The sequence below is a fragment of the Pristis pectinata genome, chromosome 20 (assembly GCF_009764475.1).
Source record: "Pristis pectinata isolate sPriPec2 chromosome 20, sPriPec2.1.pri, whole genome shotgun sequence".
In the NCBI taxonomy this organism is placed as follows: domain Eukaryota; kingdom Metazoa; phylum Chordata; class Chondrichthyes; order Rhinopristiformes; family Pristidae; genus Pristis; species Pristis pectinata.
Window position 1 is genome coordinate 9,921,633 of NC_067424.1, and position 23,362 is coordinate 9,944,994.

General features: G+C 38.4%; 1 protein-coding gene across 6 annotated transcripts in view; it reads right to left on the reverse strand.

Moving 5' to 3' along the window:
- Positions 1 to 4,830: 4,830 nt before the first annotated feature.
- The window catches only part of LOC127580679 (nuclear transcription factor Y subunit alpha-like), a 38,758-nt gene continuing 20,226 nt past the window's right edge, over positions 4,831 to 23,362 (reverse strand). For 2 of the 6 annotated variants that reach the window (XR_007957862.1, XR_007957860.1), the window contains 6 exons: positions 21,626 to 21,774; positions 20,980 to 21,153; positions 17,944 to 18,036; positions 16,262 to 16,304; positions 7,549 to 7,590; positions 4,831 to 5,298 (listed from right to left, as the gene is read on the reverse strand). Coding sequence is in view for 2 of the 6 variants with exons in the window: in XM_052034377.1 (XP_051890337.1) it covers positions 16,284 to 16,304; positions 17,944 to 18,036; positions 20,980 to 21,153; positions 21,626 to 21,792 (455 nt within the window). In the remaining 4 variants the exon portion in view is untranslated. Of the gene's footprint in view, positions 5,299 to 7,548; positions 7,591 to 16,261; positions 16,305 to 17,943; positions 18,037 to 20,979; positions 21,154 to 21,625; positions 21,793 to 23,362 lie in introns of all 6 variants that reach the window. The other 4 variants (XR_007957861.1, XR_007957859.1, XM_052034378.1 and 1 more) reach the window with 3 other exon arrangements.

Sequence of the window (23,362 nt, forward strand, 5' to 3'; positions counted from 1 at the left end):
CATGCACCAACCACTCTCTGGGTGGAAAAACCTCCCTCTATCTCCCTTGAACTTCCCACCCATTACTTTGAAGCTATGCCCTCTTGTATTGAGCATTAATGCTCTGGGAAAGAGGCACTGGCTGTCTACTCTATCTATTCCTTTTAATATTTTGTACACCTCTATCATGTCTCCTCTCCAATGAGTAAAGCCCTAGCTCCTAGTCTCTCCTCAAATGCATACTCTAAACAAGGCAGCATCCCGGTAAATCTCCTCTGCACCCTTTCCAACACTTCCTATAATGAGACAACCAGAACTGGACACAGTACTCCAAGTGTGGTCAAACCAGAGTTTTGTAGAGCTGCATCATTACCTCTATGAAAGCTAACATCCCATAAGCTTTCTTAACTACCCTATTCATCTGTGAGGCAACTTTCAGTGATCTGTGGATATGAACCCCCAGATCCCTCTGCTCCTCCACACTCCCCAGAATCCTGCCATTAACCTTGTACTCTGCCTTGGAGTTAGTCCTTCCAAAGTGTACCACCTCACACTTCTCCAGATTGAACTCCATCTGCTACTTCTCAGCCCAGCTCTGCATCCTATCAATATCCCTCTAAGCTTCAACAGCCCTCTCTGCTATCCACATGTGTCATCTGCAAACTTGCTAACCCACCCCCTCATCCAAGTCACTAATAAATATCACAAAGTAGAGGTCCCAGAACTGATCCCTGTGGGACACCACTAGTCACAGCCCTCCAATCTGAATGCACTCCCTCCACCATAAACCTCTACTTTCTACAGGCAAGCCAATTCTGAATCCACACAGCCAAGCCTCCCTGGATCCCTTGCCCTCTGACCTTCTGAAGAAGCCTACCATGTGGAACCTTGTCAAATGCCTTACTAAAATCCATGTAGACCACATCTACTGCACTACCCTCATCAATCTTCCTGGTCAGCTCCTCAAAGAACCCTATCAGGCTTGTAAGGCAAGATCTTCCCTTCACAAAGCTATGCTGGCTGTCCCTGATGTCTAGGATTCTCTAAATGCTCATAGATCCTATCTCTTAGAATCCTTTCCAACAGCTTGCCCATCACAGACATAAGGCTCACTGGTCTGTAATTCCCTGGACTATCCCCACTACCCCTTTTTTTTTGAATAAGGGGACATTTGCCATCCTCCAATCCTCTGGTACCATTCCCATGGACAATGAGGACTCAAAGATCCTAGCCAATGGTTCGGCAATCTCCTACCTCACCTTGTGGAGCAGCCTGGGGAATATTCTGTCAGGCCCCTGGGACACATCTGTCCTAATATTTTCTAACAGCTCCAACACATCCTCTCCATCTACATGCTCTAGAACATTAACCTTACCAACACTGTCCTCAGCATCATCAAGGCCCCTCTCCTGAAGAGAAGTATTCATTGAGAACCTCACCCACTTCCACAGCTTCCAGGCACATCTTCCCACCTATTCGGACTTACCTCTACTCTCATCATCCTTTTTGCTCTTCATATAAATGAAATGCTTTGGGATTCTCCTTAACTCAACTCACCAAAGCCTTTTCATATCCCCTTCTTGCTCTCCTCAGCCCTTTAAGTTCTTTCCTTGCTACTCTATATTCCTCATGAGCCCTATCTGATCCTTGCTGCTTTACCTTATGTATGCTGCTGCCTTCTTCCTAATTAGTTGTTCCACCTCTTGTCACCCATGGTTCCTTCACCCTGCCATTCCTTCTCTGTGTCACTGGGACAAGTTTATCCCTAACATCCTGCAAGAGATCCCTGAACATCTATCACATCTCCATAGTATATTTCCCTTCAAAAAGTCATCCCTGTTTACACTCAAGTTCTAGCCTTGTAGTCTCATAATTTGCCTTTCTCAATTAAATATCTTCCTGTCCTCTGCTCCTATCCTTGTCCATGACAATGCTAAAGGGCATGGAGCAGTGGTCAATGTCCCCCAAATGCTCACCCACAGATCTGTCACCTGACCTGGTTCATTACCTAATACTAGATCTAATATGGCATTCCCTCTAGTTGGTCTGTCAACATACTGTGACAGGAATCCATCCTGGACACACTGAACAAACTCTGCCCGGTCTAAACCTTTGGCACTAAGGTGCCAATCAATATTTGGGAAATTGAGGTCTCCCATGATAACGACCCTGCTATTTTTGCACCTGTCCATAATTGCCTCCCAATCTGCTCGTCAGTATGTCTGCTGCTACTGAGGGGCCTATAGAATACTCCCAGTAGAGTAATTGCTTCTTTCTTGTTCCTAACTTCCACCCATACTGACTCCAGAGAGGCTCCTTCTACATTATCCACCCTTTCTGCAGCTGTAATAGTATCCCTGACCAGTATTGCTACCCCTCCTCCTCTTTTCCTCCCTCTGTTTTCCTCCCCCCCCCAATCCCTTTTAAAGCACTGAAAATCTGGAATATTTAATTTCCATTGCATTAGCATTTTCTTAAATGTGTAACAGCTCAAACACTTTCCCAGCAGGAATTTGATGTTTCATCACTTTATGGTCCAGCATTAACACAACCAATTAATGAACTCTCTCTCTCAAACTATAGTAGCATATTAAATTGTGGTTTATTTACATGGGTGCATGTGCTACACATGCAAAAGTTCAGGCACCCCTGGTCAAAATTTCTGTTACTGTGACTAGTTAAGTGAATAGAAGATGAACTGATCTCCAGAAGTCAAAGTTAAAGATGAAACATTCTTTTCAACATCTTAAGCAAGATTAGTGTATTATTTTTGTTTTGTACAATTTTAGAGTGGGGGGGGGGGGAAGAAAGGAGCACCATGCAAAAGTTTGGGCAACAGTTGGTTTGTATCAATTTGCTAGCAGTATCATAGAATAATTGAGGTGGATTACATTGTGATGGTTGGTAAAACAGCTGGGAAATGGTGAAATTGAATTCCTAGTCCACTAAATTAACTACAGATTCATTCTAATTTTAAACCCACAACAGCTGGGTTATTAAATATAATCAAATGCCAGATTTAAAAAGATAGTATATCTAGTAAACTTCTGGATTACTATATCTAAAAACAGAACACCTGACTTGTCCAAATATAACCAGTTTTTTGAAATGAGCAAACAAGCAACTCAGTTCAAGAATGATTAGGAATAAAATGTAAAGAAACTTCATGGTTGTCCTGAGTGCTTTTTTTTCCAAAACACAAAGTGACTGAACTTTCTGCCAAATTCTCTAACCATCTGAAAACTGAAAATAGACCTTTCTAAAATGTAGTGCATAGAAATTTAAGGGAACTGGAGAGGAATTTGATGAAGCTGAAATTAAGGAAATGTATGTTTTTAAATCACTTAATCCACTCTCACAGGAGAAAATTATTTTTGTTCAAATTAGACCAACTTAGTCCAGCAAGTATTAAGATATTAAACAGAGTCCTTTAAATTACTAAAATGGCATTGTTTTATTAGCTGAACCACGTACACAGTACTTTCTCTACAGCTAAATTGAGATTCATGCTTACAAACCAAATGCTGTATATAAAAATTATAAATCTGTAACCTATATACAAAAACAAGTTGCACTCATTTCAATGCACTGGTTGAAATATTTATAACCTGCATGACCTTTTAAAGTATCTGCAACAATTAATGTTCTACCTGATATACAAAGCCCTTAAGACTGAGTTTCAGCATTACCCAGTTACTGTAAAGTTAATTGATGCAAGGGTAAAATGGCAATATCTGGCTGTCTAGATTTTTTTCCTGTGTTTGGAAAGTATTGCTTTAAGGATCAGAAAATCAAATTGATTTCTGGTGTTTCTTTTCCCCCTTCAAATAAAACCTCAGCCTCAATGTTCTAGTTTCATGCTCCATTGTCCTTAAGTACTTCTTGGTCAAATACAAACATGGGTTACTTAGGGGGTAGTTCTCCTTGAGCTCTGCCCTCTCAATACACCTTACACTAACCTGCAGCCATACACTTGGAATTTCCAGAGTTGGGATAGGATTTTCAGTGGAAGATCCTGTCCCCTTAAAAATTACCAAGTACAAGCCAAATACTTTTTTTTAAGGAGACAGTATACCTTTTGTATATAAATATTGGGATGTTACCGCTAAGTCAAAGTAAAATGGAGCTAGTTCTACCATAATAATAGGTACAACCATGGCCAAGGAAGTTGAATTTCATTAATACTTCCATTTTGAATTTACAAATAAATCTGCTTTCCTACCTCTTAAAGCACAACCCACATCGAAGTACAAGTCCACTGGCAGCAGCCCACTTCTGCAATTACACCAGTTTCACTCTTGCAACATGCAAGACAATGAAAACTGGTATGCAATTTAATTGAAGTGCAGCATTGATCCAGCCTCACTCAACATTAGACATCAGGCAGGAGTAAGAACTATAGGCAAATTGCTCTAGGTTCACTTTGCTGAATGTACAGTTGTGTCCAGGTTGAGGTTGCCTATTTAATGCTGGAAAACCTGATTTGCATGACTCAGTGTTAGCTCCTATACTACATTTACTAGTCTATAATACATTGCCACATCTTTGTAAAAACTTTTCTTGATGTATTACAACCATATTTAAAGCAATGAATTGCACCAAACTTACCTTTCCTGTAAAGTTGTTCATTTTTCCAAAACAGTTGACTGAGCAGTTTTTTTGCTACATTTTACCAAGTATTTGCATCGTGTACAGAATGAATTTTTTTTTAAAAAAAGCACTTATACATTATTTCTTAACACTGGAAAAAATACAAAATCATGTAATTTTCATAATAACATTGGATTAACAAAACTCATTCCACTCATCCACTAGAGGATACCTTAAATCCACACATATTCCATAATATCCCTCCCACCCCCCACCCCACAAAGTCCTTCATTAACATAAACTTACAGGATATACTTCCCCCAACCTTCAAGTGGACAGAGTATCATGGATTTCCCCTTCTCCATCCCCAACTAATGTAGACTACATACCATCACAACTGAAAAGTTTTAAAATTGATTTCCTCCATTTGGCCTATACAATTGTTCAAGGTCCTTTTGCTATTGGCATGTTTTGTCCCCGTTATACTCCAGTACATTTTAAATTTAAATTTTAAAGTTCTGCAACAAAAGACATTTTTCTCTGGAGAAGACTTTCATTATAAAACTCCATTTCAGTTTCAGGAATGCAGGAGAGGCAGTCAATGCAGGAAGTGGACTGAGGAGAGACTCAATTTTAATTGGTTCTTGCTTCAAAACAGCTGCATAAGGCAGAGATTTAGGCCACCCTGATCACCTGACCCATTATTTCTTCACTCTGCTGCTGGTGTTTCTGTAGAGAGGGGAAAATGGAAAAGATTAACAAATCTTTGTAAAGATTTCACATTGATAATGTTTATACAACTTACTCAAAGTTAAACTGAGAAATTCTCCCCAACAGTTTATAAAATGTGATCTGAATTGAGGGTCCTAAATTGTTCACTATGAAAAGGGTAGAGTTGATCACAGAGGGGATGCTGATTTATATTCTGATATTTTCCATTAATTCAGGGTTTCCTCTAAACTTTACCTCCTCTCATTCTGTCCTTTATACATTAATATGCTGTACCTAAACTTCGAACTTTATCCAAATATACTGAAGCATAGTTATCCACTTTCTTGATGAGTTTCCTGCTGGCATAGTGCTATTGCTCTCAATGTGCAGGGGATGAGCCTACTTCATGGCTTCTAATACGGCAGTAAAAATTCCCAAATTATTTTATGATTCAATTAATAATTATCCTCTTTTACTCTTGATGTCCCCATTCTTAGCCTCTCTTTTGATCTTGATAGAATCAACAAATCTCTATCATCTCAATTCATACAGCTACCTCCAAGAAGCCAAAGTTCTTTCTCGAGACCAAATACTTCTGCCCCTTCCACACAAACAACTCTATAAAAACATAGGATGGTCCAAGATTTGAACATGCCTACATCTGGGGAGACTCTAATATTTATTATTTTATCCTTGTTATCACCTATGGTGTACTTGTGCCTTTCTGCATTTAATAGAGATGGAGGAGGAATTAACTGTTAAAATAAAGAGCTAACACTTACAGTATATACCCTTTGCTAGAACTCATTGAACTTTTGAATCAAAGCCCAGCATTAATGATCCACGCCTGTTTTCTTTTAAAAGTTTCCAACGATGACATGTCACTCAATGGGTTGCACTCAGTCCTGGCTTTTACAATGAAAAGAAAGCTCTGAAAGCTTCTACCATTTACAAATATATGAACGTTTGAAGAAGCTGGGATGTTGGCTCTCGTTGTATATTTTATGATTAGAAATCAAGACCAATTGAGCGCTACAAAATCTACTGGATCATCAACATCAGAACAATATGATTCTAGATGTTAATCAATACAGTGGAGCACAAAACCACAAGCTCATTTCTTATAGCAATAGAGCAAAAAAATTTCTGCAGTACACACAAAAACAAAAGGCAGGAAGCTTCTTTGAAGAAACAAAAGTCAGTCAACGTTTCAGGTATTAAACTCTGCCTTAGGACTAAAGAGAGATCTGCAATTTGAAATGTTGACTGAATGACATATTGCTCTGCAGATGCTGTTGGACCTGCTGAGCATTTCCAGCTTTTGTTTTCCGATTTTCAGTGTGTAGGGCAGCATAGTGACTCAGTAGATTGTGCTGTTGCCTCCAGCAAAGTGGGTTCAATCCTGACCTCTGGAGCTGCCCTGGTGGAATTTGCATGTTCTCCCTGTACCTTTCCCCTAGGAGCTCAGATTTCCTTTTGCAAAGACATGCTGGTTGGCAGGTCAGTTGGCTATAGAGAATACCTTGAGTGTAGGACAATGAGGAGTTGAAGGGTACGTGAGAGAGAATAGGTTACAAGGGACTAAGTGAGGATATGGGATTGCTCCAACAGCCAACATAAATGAGAGAAGCTGACTAGGGAATGTGTAAAGTATGAGCAGTCCCTAGAAATGCTTCTACCTTTACTTGATTTCTTTAAAGTGGATACAAGTCTTAGCATCAAGATTATACACATCCAGGATGCCAATTAGACACCAATCAGGGTAAAGAAAAATAACAATAGAAACAGAGTCACTGACTGAAGGTGTAAAATGAACAGAGGAAGCTCAAATTTTCTTGGTAAATTTATCAAGGAATGTGCATTTAGGGTTACTGGATAATTAAGAAGGTAATGTAATTTTTTGGAAGACAGCTGTTTGCAGATCAAAGTACTGGAGCCAGAGTACAATATTTCCATGCTACATGTAACTAATAAACCACAGGTCAACGATTAGTTGGACTACTGTAGAATCTATACAAAAGAAACCTAGATGAATCAGCATTACACTGCAAGATTTCTAATTCAATGACTTTTCTATGGTGAAAAAGGTAATGCATTATTGGTTTTAAAGAGTGTATATACTGTAAACATTGATTTGTCTTTCTTTCTTTACCATCAATTGTAACTCAACTGAAAGTGTGCTGTAGGAGAATGTTTGTTGAAGAGAAGGTTAGAGTGCAAGGTGAAGGAAGTACCTCACTCTAGAAGTGTAACAGAATAATACCGTACCTTATTTTGATTTTTCTCTAGCCTACCCAGAAATCATTCAGGCTGTTGAATAAATATAAATATACAAATAAATGTCACAAAAATCACAGCTGACAACCTTAAGGGTTGGTTTTCAATATGCATAAAGGCAACTGTCAATGAATTTTCATTTTTAATAAGGGTAAAAATCCAGTAGTGAAAATACTTTACAAAACTTTCAATATTTGTAATTGTACACACTCAAGATTGGAAAGGGTGGCAAGTTAAAACTGCATTCTCTCAAGAAACAAATGACAGGTTGGCTCTTATCTATATTGCATTCATTCACAATGGGTATCAGCATATGCAAGTTTACAACATCCACCTATACAAGAGGTCAGGTTTTAGCCAATAAAATTTGATCAAAAATCATAATGTTGGAAACATACAGCAGATCCGTCAGTACTGAAAAGAAATTGTATTAATGCTATGGGTAAAGACTTCTGATAAAACATTGCAACCATTGCAAGTTGAATTCAAAATGGTGCCCGCAGCCCACCATAGTGCACTAAATGTCACCTGACATATTTGCAAGGTTATTACTGCACACAGTGAGCATCCACCAGTTGTATGCAGATCACGATGTCAATCAGTGTGCAACACTACTTTGAACTCAATGGTGTGGCCAAATTCCTTAACCTTGCATGGCTGATTGAATATTCAGCAAAATAAAGGACTCTCACTCATGCTATTTAAAAAGATCATAAATTATTTAGCTTATAAATTTGTTTTAACTGGTACAATTTTACAACTGGTGCTTTCTGTAGTTGTTTTGTGCTGACGGAGTGGTGTGACTGAAAAAAAATTATTCCAAGCCTCTACACAAGCTAGCTGACGTCAAACATGGCTGCTCTATTTGGCATTCTCTTTGGAATGCAGCATATATGGGAGAATGAGCAGAACATATCTACAGCAGGCCAAGACGCAGAGAGGGGGCAGTGAATGGTGGAAGGGCTCTCATCAGAACAACGTATTAACCCTAACTGCTCAGAAAGCAATTCTCTATCCAAAGTTCAGTTTGGAACAGTGTTGGAGATGCCTGTGTTTCAATAAGGGTCTTGTCACTGAAGAACTGCACTTGTGCCTACTGTAGCCAAAAGTGCAATCTCAGAGTAGAACAAGGACTGCTTTGCCAGTATTAAGATAACCATGGCAATGAAATTAAATGCCTGGCTCATGTCTGTAGTAGTTTGATGCCAACTCTTGCATCAGGGCAGTCACTGAGGTCATTCAGACAGCCAATAACATTTCATTCTCTCTTGCCAGAATCCAAGATATAGAGAAAACAAACCTTTGTTAAGATAGCACACTTCCCTTTGGTGTAGTTAAAATAGAATATGCGTACATCAATTTGTAGACACTGCAATTAACACTTACAAGGAAATTGCAGTGTCAGCATCCACTTTATGATACACAGGGCTCTACCTGGTATGCTGGCAGCAGCTGTGATGTCTTCATTTTGTGGCAATCCACAATGCCAAATACATTGAGACACCAAAGAAATCCAAAGAGTAGCTAACCAATGACAAGGCCTGCCAACTAACTGCAAGGATAATGATCGTTGTCCAATCAATGTACATTATGCATATAATGAAAGCCATCCTCCCACAGAAAATGTGATGGAACAGATCTGTGGGTAGTTGAAACGACACTTTCACTGCCTGCAGTACCTGCCAGAGGGTGTCAAGATTTGTGCCATCCTCTCCATCTTGACACCAACCAAGAACTTAAGCAGCAGCAGCAGCAACACTGCAGGAAAGTTGAAGGGATGAGGGTAACAGACTCAAAGCACCAGGATTGTTCATAAAGAACTCACATAAAGAGTGCAACTATGGTAACTACAATCCCACTTTCCCATTCACCAACAATCCCACACTTTATCTTCCCAGTTACTGATTATCACAGCATGCATCTGGCCATGAAACAAAAAAGATGCACAAAATAGGCAATGTAAATCAAATTTGCAAATTAAAGCCTGACATATTGTATAGAAAAGTAAACCAATCACTGGTGTGTTTCCTATGTACTCTTGTGCAGTGCTACCTCAGTGGCTTCAATGTAACTGGTAGAAGGGTGCCAACTTTATGTGGAGGAATCTACAGACCTTGAGCAGTGCTTGTGCTCAGATGCACTACTCTACGCAAGTGTGAGTACCAAGCTGTCTAAGATGACTAGTTGACAGGCAACAGCAAGATGATGGACAATGTGGCAGATTAAATGGGGTCAACCTCAGGGTTGAGCAGGTGTGTACTCCATGAAGCCACCATCATACCTCTAAGAGTTCTACTGCAGAAATTTAAGCAAGACACATAACTGTACATCTGTAACATCCTACAACACCCTTTGCAGTATACAAATATTTATGTGGATGTTGCATATGTTGAAGTGGTATTGGGGACCAGACACAATCAGATTTGGCCACAACTTCACACTGGAAAGAATGGGGTCTATGTAAATCTCCATGGCAAGCCGCTATTGGACTGTTCTATGCTTGGCTTTCTCGTAACATTCATAATGCACCAAATGTTTCATTTTTCATACCCATGAACTGTTTTCTATCACAGGCCTGCTCCATCTAAGCCATTTTTTATTTGAGTCCCACAAAACTGCAATCCTTACCCTCCAGAAGTTGCTCGCTTGCAGCAATTCAGTTGTGTCTAGCAGCTCATCACATCCAAATCCAACCTTTAATGAACTATTTAATTATTCATAGCATCAATATGATTGATGGCTAGGAAATGTACATTTCAGTTATCATCATCTCCAATTACTATTTCTTGCTTCTGGTAAAGTTGCACTTCATGAGTATCTGAAGGGTGAATGGGCATAGTTGTGGGTCAGAGTGGGGAAAGTAATAGCTGTACGCTTACCTCATTCACAGCTGGTAAATTGGTGAGGGAACAAGGGTCAAGTTTTCTGGATACCATCAACCTTGATGGCTTCAGCCTTGTCACTGGTCACAGCCTCAACAACAGTAGTAGCAATAATGGTGATCATCATCTTCTCCAAGAGGATTATGACATGCCTGTTCCTCTCTGGCCAGATCCTGTCCACTCTAGTTGTGTACCATCTCCCCTTCAAGAGGGGATAACACCGTGCATTATGTCTGTGTGATCTGGCTGGTAGTAATACGAGTAATAAGCTTGAGGAAGTGTTACGCATGAGAGAGGGTCAGCACATGCATGGCAGCCGTGATTGATGGAGGTTGTTAGAAGGTGAATGATGGGAGTACAGATCAATGAGAAGCATCAGAGCTGAGCAGTTGATAGGATCTGGAATTTCAATGTGCCTTCATTGACTGTAACTACTTATAAGGTCATTGAACCTTTTGCAGAAGTGCATTCTGTCCTAGACCATAAATGTCCAAGCTTTCCGAGCCAGTATGTGGAGAGCTTCCTGTTCCTCGATACATCTTTCCTAGACTCAACCCTGTAGTGCAGCTCTATTCATAATCCATCTCCCCTTTAAGAAGCAGAGACTCTCTCAAAGCTATGCATGCTGGCTATACCTGGAGCCAGCCACTTATGCCATTACCCTGCTGGTAATGCATCCATAAAATGAGCAGTGCAGTGGTTCCGGCTAGCCCAAGCAGTTCTTCGAGCTTGTAGTCATCATGGTTGACATACCGCTTACACTGCAATCAATGGACAGGGAGGAAATCACATGATGCAATTCCTGCATCTTTTTGGGGATTTCCAATTTAGCTACTCCTTTGACAGAATGCAAAATTTGATCGCAAATGCTGTTTGTTGTGATCCATCCTCTTTACCAACTACAGCTGTGATAATTTTCTCGATCTCTCTCTCAATGTGAGTGTAAGCAGGAATCACTATGGAGTATAAAAGCGGCTGACAGTTTCCTGGAAAATACATTCTTGAAAGTGATCAACTGCAGCCAGGATTGAGGATAACAATTGGTCCTCTGAAAATGAACAAGCAGAGGAATTTTCAGAACTTGGAACCACCTGCTAAAATAAATTTGTAGCCCCTATATATTTTATGATGTGAATGCAGATTCTGTTTTCCTTCTTTGCAGATACAAGTCTGAAGAAACAATACAATATATTCTCATTCAAACTGATGTTACACTCATTGTTCTCCACAAGAGTAACACAGAATCATGTTTGATGGTCAGAACCATCATATGTTGTCAGTTTGAGGAAGCCAACCACTCATTTGGTTTAATGTAATGCTTGCTGACTGTGCAGTGTAGAAAATCCAGCTTGTGTCAGTCATGTGTTTCCCGGTGGTCATGAGACACATAATGCTTAGTTTGTTTAGCTATCTGATTTTGGCTTTTCATTTCCTGATTATAACAAGATCTACAAAACTAGCACTAAAATATTCAATTCATTAAATACTGTTGATTTATCTGTTTCTAATCAGTTTCTAGTTTCTATCTAACACTAATAGGCATTTACAGAACACATTGAGTTTAAGGGACTGGCTTCACCTTATGCTCTGAGGCAAAGAAAAATAAACAGCAAGAAAACATTAACACAAGCTAAATGATTTAAATATAAAGTATTTGCAAGATTTGATGACACCAACTTCTACACTATTATTTAAACTTATTCTAGTTCACTAATAATTCAAATGTTTCTCAAAATAATCTCTTCTATCTGCAGCGATTAAACGCAAAAATGTTAATGCATACCAGATCATCTGATGTATCAGTCAGAAGGCTGATGCCAAGCTTAGAAGTAGCACTGTTTTTTGCCTTCATAAGTTCACATTGACACTGAACCAGACATTGCTGGGAACTGCTGGCATTTACCTTTGTAAGTACCACAAACTGCAGAACACCCCTTTCAATGCAAAATCCCAAACTTGCTGGATGAGCTTCAGTGGCTGTTCTCCAGCGCCAGCCTCTTGTGTTTGTTCAATGACTTCAATAACTATAATGTGTTTTTTTTAAAAAAAAGTTATGCAAGTTTTAATTTTTAATCAATTAAAATAAGTAATTGACTTTAATAGTTTTGAATGTCAGATATTCAGAAGCATTAAAAATTTGACAGATGACAAAGCTGCAGTTATGGCTTTGTCAGCAAAGTTTTTTCTGAGCTATTTCATGGGTGGGACTTGCTCTGGCCATTCAGGATCCAGACTTACCTTCCACCAGTTCACAAAAAGTTCACCTTACGAAGCAACAGCTAACTTTTTAATGCATCTCCTTAGTATGACAGAAAACTGTGCTCAACAAGTTCTGAGTCATTGTTTCTGATTTGTGCCTGTGTTGCTAACGTTGCTCATCTTCTTTGAACTTCTCGCTAAAGTAGTTTAATAAACGCATATAACCCTGCTCTTCCTTCCTCTGGACACTCTAAAATCCTCATCTTTCTGTTTCCAGCTCTTGACCCAACAATTGTCATAACTTAAAAAGTTACACCTTTAACCATGCATTTGATCCTCACACTGATTTCACCTTCACCTTCATAAACAATTAAGCCTGGATTTTTTAAATATATTCTTTTTCATTTAAAGAAAATCCAGTTTCTGGAAGGAAGACTGCACTAATCAATAGAGAGATTCACTTTATAACAAAGATAATGCTGCCCAGAACTGATGATGAACCCTCAACATGTTAACCTGCATACTGCGTTCATGTAAGATTTTCATTTCGAATGTCAAAATAACCAATTTTATTTACACTGAACGATACAAATAAAATATGAAGTGTTTAGTCTAGTTGTGTAAAACTTGAAAGCCAGCAATGTTAAGTAGAACTTGTGCCTATCCCTTTGAAGAACAAAGGGATTTTACAGATGGAAAAACAAGACATTCTATAATGAACTCGACAACACTTGAGACAACAGGGAATCTATTCAATGTATAATTAGAACCCATCACATGTTGCATTCATATACTGCTAGCTATTCCAATGTGACAACAATCAGAAGTCACATTCTCATCTGACATAAGCCATAACAAACAAGATTAAGAAAAAATTCCTATACAAACAAATTTAGTGACTCAAAGTTACATAAACCAGTTTCAAAGTAACTATTGCTGCCAGACAGCCAAGTTGAATGGATGCTCCATGAAAGGCCATTTAGTGCATAATTTAGCAATCTGATCTAATCTGGCTATCTGATCTAGTTTAACAAGAGAAACAAGGCAAAATAACTATGAAAAATGGAAATAACCTTTTTTTAAACTCTTAAGGAAAAATACATTTAAGTAAAAATTAAAAGAGCTCAAATATAAGGATTTGTAAAAGATGCAAGAATTGAGATTTGACGTCAATAATCTCTTTTGCCCATATCTGCCTGAAATCCAAGTTTTTTTTTACTAATCACTGACCTTTTACTTCATGGATTTTAACTGATTTCATATTGACATCATTCTCATTGGTGCTACCACCTCTTGGCTCACCAATCCATCTGTTACAAACAATACCAGTTACCACTGTTTCAATTTTCTCTTTTCCCACTGAAGCACCAGGTGACGTCATTCAGTCCATTTTGCTTGCTCCCTGCATTGCTTCCAAACTCCACTGGAACGCAATGTTTATCCTTGCAAGTGTTTTTCTAAACCTCCATTATCCTTTCCCACTTTGATAATTCATTGCATAAAGTTTCTTCTCCATCTCCAATCTAATTATTTTGTTAATTAAGTTTGTACAATTTGATTACTGATCTTCTTGCACAGATAAATTATTTCTGCTGATTTCTGTCAAAATCTTTCATAATTTTGAACAACTCTGTTAAAATTCCCATTAACCGCCTCTGACCCAAGAAAAATCACAACTTTCCTGGTCTGTCCATACAATTTAAGTCCTTCATGTGCCAGAACCATTCCAGTAAATGTTGCTTTGTTTGCTCAGGCTCTGTCCATTTAACTTTTTAATGTCCACATCCTCAATCTGACAATGTCATTTTTTTTCCTTCATTAAGTGACCATTCCCTGTGAAAGCCCATGCTATACAGCATGATCTTCCAGCTACTAACATTTTGCATCGTTTCTATCTTCTATTACATTCTCGTCATACCTTCAACATTTTCTACCTTAATGCTGTTGCTACTTCAAAGGTTGAAGCAGAGTGGGCTAACAAATATTTTGTATGTGGAATTAAGTTCCCCTATGAATTTCAATTGGCCCCATGAGACAAAGTCTTTCTTTTGCTTGCTTCACCAGCACAAAATGTGCAAAGGAAATCAAGTCAAATTTGTGGCTGGGGCTGGCGGGGGTCCCCACAGGAGTGTAGCCAGGCAATCAATTAGAAAGTTGAAGGACCTGGGCAAGAGATTAGCTACTAGACATCAGTGGCATGAGTAATGGCTCTAAATATCAGGGTGTCAGACTAGAAGGTAGGTTTGTAGCTTGTGCTGGGAGTTCTTTAGTGTTCTGAGTCTGTCTCAGGATGTCATATGTACACAAGCTTCACAGATACTATGAAAGTTCTACATTAAATGTCTGCACTGTCAATCAAATACCAATAAAAACCTTGACAGCAGCAACAAGATTTCCAATTTGTTGAATGCCAGTGAGCACGTCAAGGATGTTCCAAAGGTTATGGAGGAACCAAGAATGAAAGCTGAGGATCGCATACAACTTGCATTAGTTGTGCAACTTTTGCATTATGTGATCCAATTTCAAAACAAACACTTTCCCAAAACCAAAGCATTAATTTATCGAAGGCTACAATGATCCTAGTTATGGATTTCCTTTTCTGGAAGAGCTAGGACACTGCTTATTCCATTTCCTCTTCTGGTCAACTCAATGATCTTTGTTTTCTATTATGGTGAAAATTGAGTTATTTCTATTTTCTACTCTCATTTCCTCTGCAGAAAACCATGAACAGTAGTTCCACCCATCACTCAGCTCTCTTAGCATCCATCCCAGAATCATCTGTCACACTCCTGATAGAATTTTGCTTGCGTTCATCACACAATAGGAATTGATCAAGCATCCTCAAGGGGTCAAATGCTTTCCCCCTGAGCTATACCAGTCTATGAATATGTTTGTTTTCTTCCTTTTGTCATTTTTCTGTGAATACCTTCCATCTCATTTGTTAAATTAAGTGGATGAATACTTTGACTTCTACCAAGGTTTCCCCTTATTGCTGTCAACAGGCTGTTTGATCATATCTGTCCTATCTCCCCTGTCCCCACTCTCGCCGGCAAGCACAATAATGACAACTATAGTCTCCTATCCGGCTTAGTTTCCCACTGGCTAGATTGGCTTCCAACAAATATTCTACCAAATTCTACCAAGGCATGCAATCTGACCTCAATTTTCCCCAGAGGCACAATGACCTCAATTTATTTTTCCATTATCACTAGTCACGCCACTATTACTATTACCACTGGCATGCCACTGGTCACTTTCTGAGGCTACTTTCCCAATCCTTTACTCCCAAATTACTTTCCAAAATTCTAAACTTTCTCACATCCAGTACACCATTTTCAACCTTCTTTGTACTGGGGATGCCTAGAGCAGATAGGTCAACTTCTCTACTCAATACTACCAATTTGTGTATCTGATTTTGCTGTGTCATTGCCACAACAATAACCTCATCCAGTGAACTTTCCGAACATTATTGATCTGACCACGTTGCAACAGTGTTCCAATCAAACTTAGCCTCCCAGTTAAAATTCTGATTTCAGAACTAGACTGTCTCCATTATTTTCCCAACCATTTTTCTGTGTTTATATCCACTACACTCCCTACTATTTACAAGCTGTTTTACTCACCTTCTCTCTGTCTTACGCCTTTTCACAGCCTGACTGAGATGACCTTTATAAAAAGAAAAAAGTATCAAAATGTTTAATTGCTTAAAAGAACCAATTCTGATGCTGGGGGTTTATCAGAAATGTTACCTATCTGTTCTTCAGATGTTGACGGACCTGCTGTATACCTGTTATTGTCTGTTATTATTTTAGGTTGATAGCACATGCAATTTATTTTCCTTTTATGTGTAGGCCGAAGTCAGGGAAAATAGAGATGATATATTAAGATATTGACTGCCAGATAAAAGACCATGAGTTGTTATTATACAACTTCTCAAGCTAGGCTTGGGTAAAGATTTACAGAATATCACCACTATAATACAAGTAAAAATACCATGATGATGAATTATTATCAACTTGAAAATGGTTTACTACTCTCTCCCGCTCCAAGTCATAATTGTTTTTGAACAAAACATTCTTAAATTTATCATTTTCCAGACACCCAAGATAGGCACTATTTTTCTGACGCTACGGAAAAGTAAGTTTGCCCTTGTGGATAAGCTTGCCAATCCAAAAATAAACAAACCCAAGACCACTTCTGGCCTTAAAGGGACATAACTATTATACAAAATAATTAATTGTATACTGCACAATAATTAATTTTTGCTTCAGTGCCCTGGCACATTTGGTAGTGAAATTTAAATAGTCCAGATTTAGGTATGCTCTTGGAGGGAGTTACTAAATTCAGTTGATAGAGATGAATAAATCCCAAATGAAATAATAAATTAATGATATTTAATGGATACCCAAGTGTGAATTCAATTGTTTCAGTGATAGCACATTCAAACCAAACCCCCAGGAAGTGTTGTCAGCATTCATAGTTTACATTAAAAAAAACACAAATGAAAGTCAAAAGGAATAACAATACTGGCATAATTTTCTTTTAAAACTTTGTAATAAGGGAGGGCATCCTTTCAGATACAGATTTTAAAATGAATTCTTACTGAAAGATTTGGTGCCACTGCCTGCTTACTACAAGCCATTTATCTGTTTTATCACAGCTGCTTTTAATATATAACAGTTGCAGATTTGATCAAAAATGAGATATTGTTAATTAGAGATGTTTAAATAATGTAGAACTCTATCTTGAGTTTGAGCGCTCATAAATCCAATAAGGAACACATGATAACACAACTTCTAGAAATGCTGATCCACAGATAGCATCTGCTATAAATGGGCTACATTAAACTTCATTACCCCAACTTATGAAGTCTGACTGTAATTCTTAAATCTAGCTTTCCAGCCGTGATTCTCATGCTGTAGAGTTAGATCTGGCCCAATCCAAATGAATATAATTTAAACATGCCAAATGGAAGTTTATTTCTCTGCTAATTGGTATAGGATTACTTCATGCAAAATGAAGTCTGAAAAATATATCAGCCAGGGACCTAGAGCTGAATTTATAATTTAGGAACTGTAGAAATGACTCTAAATCAGATACAGCTTGCACAGCCAAAGTGGTCATAAGACACTTAAGTTATAAGCACATTTTAAGTATTATTATCTGCACAGATAATTATAACCAGGAAGGCATCATAGCTTTTGTGCATTCTTTGATTTAGCAAGCCAGGAAAAGTCTGAGAAACATTGCTGGAGAGTATAAATCTTTGTTTTAGAACAATAATAAATAGAAAAACATAACATACTATCTCATCGCCCTCCTTGGGAGAAAAAAAGCGCCCGCCTTCTCCACGCTTTCGCTGCATTGCATGGCGATGACGTGACTCATGGAGATACTTCTATAATATTAATGGGAGAAATTTCAAAGATGAAAAGAGCCTTCAGATGGAGACAATCTAAATTTCTTTTACGTCCATACATCAAGGCAGCTGAACTGATATTGTAGTGGGAAAGAGAGAGAATCACTCTAAGATGGCTGATGCAAATGTGTCAAATACACATCCAACAATTTACTTGACAAGTCCAGATGGCAATGTTTGTAAAGCGTCCAGTGATGCATTAAAAAAAATTTAAGTTCTGCTTGAAATGCAGATGTTGAATTAGCAGAATGAACTTTAAGACAGAGTATTTGAAAGATTTTCACCTGCTCTATAATATCAGATACATTGTACTGTTCAGTGAAAATCTACTGCATTAATATACATGTGGTTCACCATGTATGAAAGGTTGCCAGGGATTGGAAGTGCACTTATTCCTCAGTGCTCATCAACTAGGTGCTCCAACTCTAATGTGTGGTTCAGCTAATATTTACTGAGGCGAAGCTTATATTCCATTACCATCCATCAGGGAACTGATAGGGGGTTTTGATTTACTTAACATTCTAATCAAGGAACATAAATTAAGCTTTGCTAAAACACCAAGACTTTCTTCACCGAGTGGTCCATATTAAGATTTTGGAATACGGAAGGTGGCCATTCCCATTTCACCATGAAGCATCCTTACAACTTCCTTTTCAGCCAGTCAAACAACTTCAGTTCTGAAGTTGGCTGATTGTCAAGGCCCACCTGCCTGTATTAAACCATATTGCACGTTTTTCAGAAAAGTGCAAGTTTCTTGATGTAAAGGCTTTCATTAGAGATAAAGAAATGGGAGCAGGAGGAGGCCATTCAGGCCTCTGAGCCTGCTCCATCATCCAATAGGATCATGACTGCTCCGACATTCCTCGTGCACTTTCCTGCCCCTTCCCCAGAACCCTCAATTGCCTTGCCAATTAGCAATTTTGCTTGTACTCCATTTGCTAACCCTTTGTCTACTCACTTAACCTCTCAATATCTTTGTAAATGTTTGTATTCTCCTTGCAACTCACCTTCTCACCTATTTTTGTGTCATTTGCAAACGTGGCCACCATGCATTTGCGTCCTTCCTCCAAGTCACTAATAAATATTATGAACAATTGTGGTCCCAATACTGATCCCTGTGATACCCCACTGTTTACAGTTGAAACCTTAAAATGACCTGCCTTATTCACTACTTGCTTCTTCTGCCTGCAAGACATTCTTATACCCATGCCAATATATTATCTCCAAAGGCTCTTATCTTGTGACTTAACATTTTAAAAAGACACCTTGTTGAATGCTTTTTGGAAGTCCAAATACATCTACTGGTTCCCCTCTATCCACTCTGGCCACAACCTACTTAAAAAAAACTCCAATAAGTTGGTCAGGCATAATTTCTCCTTCATGAAGTCATGCTGACACTGCTTGATTAGGTTAAGACTTGCCAAATGTGCTGGTATTACTTCCTTAATAATTGAATCTAACATTTTTCAAATAATAAATGATAAGCTACTTGACCTACAATTACCCACTTTTTGCCCCATCCCTTTTTGAATAGGGATGTCACACTGGCTGTTTTCCAATTACCTGAAGCTACTACAGACTCCCAGGATTTTTGGAATATTACAACTAATCTCAGTAGCCACTTCTTTTTAGTAACCTAGGATGCAAGCTGTCCAGGCCAAGTGACTTATAGGACTTTAGCCCCATTATTTTTAATGATGTTACTTCTTTAGTGATGGTGAGGGCATTTAATTCTTCCTTGGCATTATTCTGTAGTAATGGGATGTTTGTTGTATCTTCCTATATAAATATTGATGCAAAATATTTATTCAACTTCTCTGTCGATTCTTTATTCCCCATAACCATTTCCCCTCTCCTCATTCTCTAAGGGAGTTTATATTCACCTATACCTCCCTTTTTATATACTTAAAGTAAGCGTTATTGTGTACTTTTATATTCCTCATTAGTTTGCCCTCAATTTATTCTATATATATTTTTTTTACTTTTCCTTTGCTGGATTCTGAATTTATCTCAGTCTTCAGGTATACCTCTAACTTTTCCCTCCTCATGTTTTCAACTTAATACCCTCCTTAACCTCCTTGGTTACCATTGTTTTGTTCATCTCTCCCTTAGACTCTTTCCCCAATTGGAATACATTCTGTTGAGCATCAAGAAACACCTCCTTTAGTATCTGCCTCTATTTACCCATGGTTCATCCTGCTAATCTATCAGTCTAATCCTCCTTAACCAACTCTTTTCTTATTCCATTGTAATTCCCTTTTATTTCAGTTAAGCTCAGTTACTTCTCATTCTCAAACTGAATACAAAATTCAGTCATGCTAGGATCACTACTTCCCAGGGAATCTTTCACTCACATGCCATTTATTCAACCCAGCTCTTCAGCCATTACCTGATGCAAGATAACTCATTCCCTGGTTGGCTTTCCTAAGGTCTCTCTACTGTTTGGAGGTCTATAAACTACTTCTACCAGGGCAAACTAAATGGGCTGAATGGTTTGTTACCATGAAATGAAGTTACTTCTTTTTGCTATGGTGCAGTGTACAAAAACTTTGGCCTCTGGATGTACATTAAAAATGTGTTGCTTTAGAACAAATCTAAAGAGCCCAAAAAATTCATGATGCTCATACAGTAGAAATGGTATTTGTCTTTGAAACATTATCTAAGCCACTGATGATAATTTGCAAGAAAATATACGCAAATTCCTATTGCAATGTGTTATCAGGAATCTAGGGACACAATGGAAGAAATACAAACCAAGAATAAATGTGTGCTCTTTAATTTCTAGCCTCCCAAAATATGATTATTTAAATGTTTCTACCAGAACACACATCACAACACTTGGTCATATAATTTACCCACCACAAAGGAAATTTAGTTTGTGGTGAAATTTTATTCATCTTAGGAAAGCAAATTATAGCTTACCCTCCTTTCTTTCGGGATTCTGCCTTCTGCTTCTAGTTTGGCTCTTGCCTGTCTTCTTTTCAAGATTCGATGATACTGTTTAGCATTTACATATAGCGGTTCTTCTTCCAATAGTTCTGCACCTGGCAAGGGAATTCTCTGCATAGCTGGAACGGTGCTCGCCCCTGGTACCATCTGCATGAATTATCATTAAGAAAGAGCCAATAGAAAGATCGATAAGAAAAGGTAGCTTGCTCTCCTGTACAAGTGGCAAATTTGCAATATGTACATTGCATTTCATTCACAGCTTAATAACAAACTTAAAATGATTTTTTCATACTTTAGGATTTAAACAAGAAATGCTCCTGTTAATCCTTCAATGAATGTAGACTATTTTTTCACCAAGAGCTATGGCAAAGGGCTTTTAAGAGTCATGTAAAGGTAAAATGCAGGTTTATGCCAAGGATCAAGTTACTGGGAAGACTCACTGGCTATAGCCTGGTTCACTTGGATAATACCACCTCAAATAAATGTCACCAATAGTAAATGTTTTGCTCAAAAATATAAGAGAAATTGACAGTAAGCTTTTGCCAAATAATTTGAATAATGGAAGTTCTAAGGGCTTAAGCTATGATCTAGTTAAACTGATTCTTCAAATTAAACTTACCATCACCATACCGCCTGCATTGACCATACTTCCAGTGACCGGTAGCGTTACCGTTACAGTGCCCTGGCTGCTATTTGTGGTGCTTGTGCTGGCTCCTGTCTGGACAATTTGGGCCCCAGCTAGACTGGCAGCAGGAATGGTGATCATGCCTGTAACAGGGACTGCAACTTTAGCACATAACACAAAGAGAAGAGAGACAAGACAAAAAGGAGACAAGAGAAAGAGGGCAGAGTAAAAACAGAGGATCAAAAGTGAGAGAAAGACATGAGAGAACAAAGAGAGGAGAGATAAATGAAAGGAATAAGATTAATCCCTTCACTTTTCAAGAAAATAATACACATCTTTAAAAGCTTCTGTGAACCAAAATAACCTTACTCTAAATAATGTAAATTAAAGACATTTTCAAAATTGTTTTTAAAAGTAATGCAAGAAATAGATCTTTTCAAGTTAAAATGGTCCAGATTTTGAAATATTTAGCTCATATACTTTAACCTTGGTGAGAACTGTGTACTACCTCAGTCTGTGTTCCATGATTGCATGTCAAATTTGTGCTGGCACTGCACTTGGAAACATTCATGACATGATGGGAGTTTACCACAGTTAGGTTTTGTTTTTAGTTCCTTCTTTGGGATCTCAGGAGGTTTGCATTTAATACCCATCTCTAATTGTCCCCCATACAGTGGTGGAAAGCCACATTTTTGAACTATGCAATTGTTCTGGCGAAGGCTCACCCATAGGGCTGCTGGATAGGGAGTTACAGGACTTAGACCCAGTAATATGAAGGAATAGCAATATAATTCCGAGTCAGGATGGTGTATGCTTTGTTGGGGAACATCCAAGTGGTGATGTTCCTATGTCCCTAAATCTCTTGTCTGCTCGTGGTAGAGGTCACAGGTTTGGGAGGTGCCACTGGAGTAGTCCAAGCGAGTAACTGCAATGCAGATCGTATAGACTACAGCTATTTTCCTTTTGTGGCAAGTTACTTTCTCCAGGTTATCCACCTCTGACCTGCTCTTGTAGCCACAGCACTGACATGGCTGGTCCACAATTCTCCAGAATGCTGATGGTGGGGAAACGTCAGGAGTAGATAATTAGACTCGCTCTTGTTGGAGATGGTCATTGTGTGGCACTTATGCAGTGTGAATGTTATTTGCCATTTATCAGCCTATGCCCAAGTGTTGTCCTGGTTTTGCTACATCCAAGTGTGGACTGCTTCATATGCTGAGGAGTTGTGAATGGAATTGAACATTGTGCAATCACCAGTGAACATCTATCACCAGTGAACATCTCTATTTCTGATTTTATGACGGAAGGTCACTGATTACCAGCTGAAGATGATTAGGCTTTAGACACTGACCTGATGAACTACTATTGTGATGATCTGGAGCTGGGATGATGGACCTCTAACAACCTGAACTACCATCTTCTGTGTGAGATGTGAGTTTTTCCCCTTGATACCCATTGGCTTCAGTTTTACTACAATTAATACGCTTACTGCTGTTTTACTTCTTAATAGCATACTTAGTAATTTTTTGACATTTTGAAGTTGCTTCGTCATAGAATAGGAAGCATCAAATTTTACTTTTCATATTCTTCAATTTTTTCAATTAAATCCTCATGTAATTTTCTTCCATTCTTCAACTCTGAACTATCTACGCTCCTTAGAATTTGGCTCGAGCATCTCAGATTTTAGTTGACTTAACACGGACAGTTATGCCTTCACCTAACAATACCCCT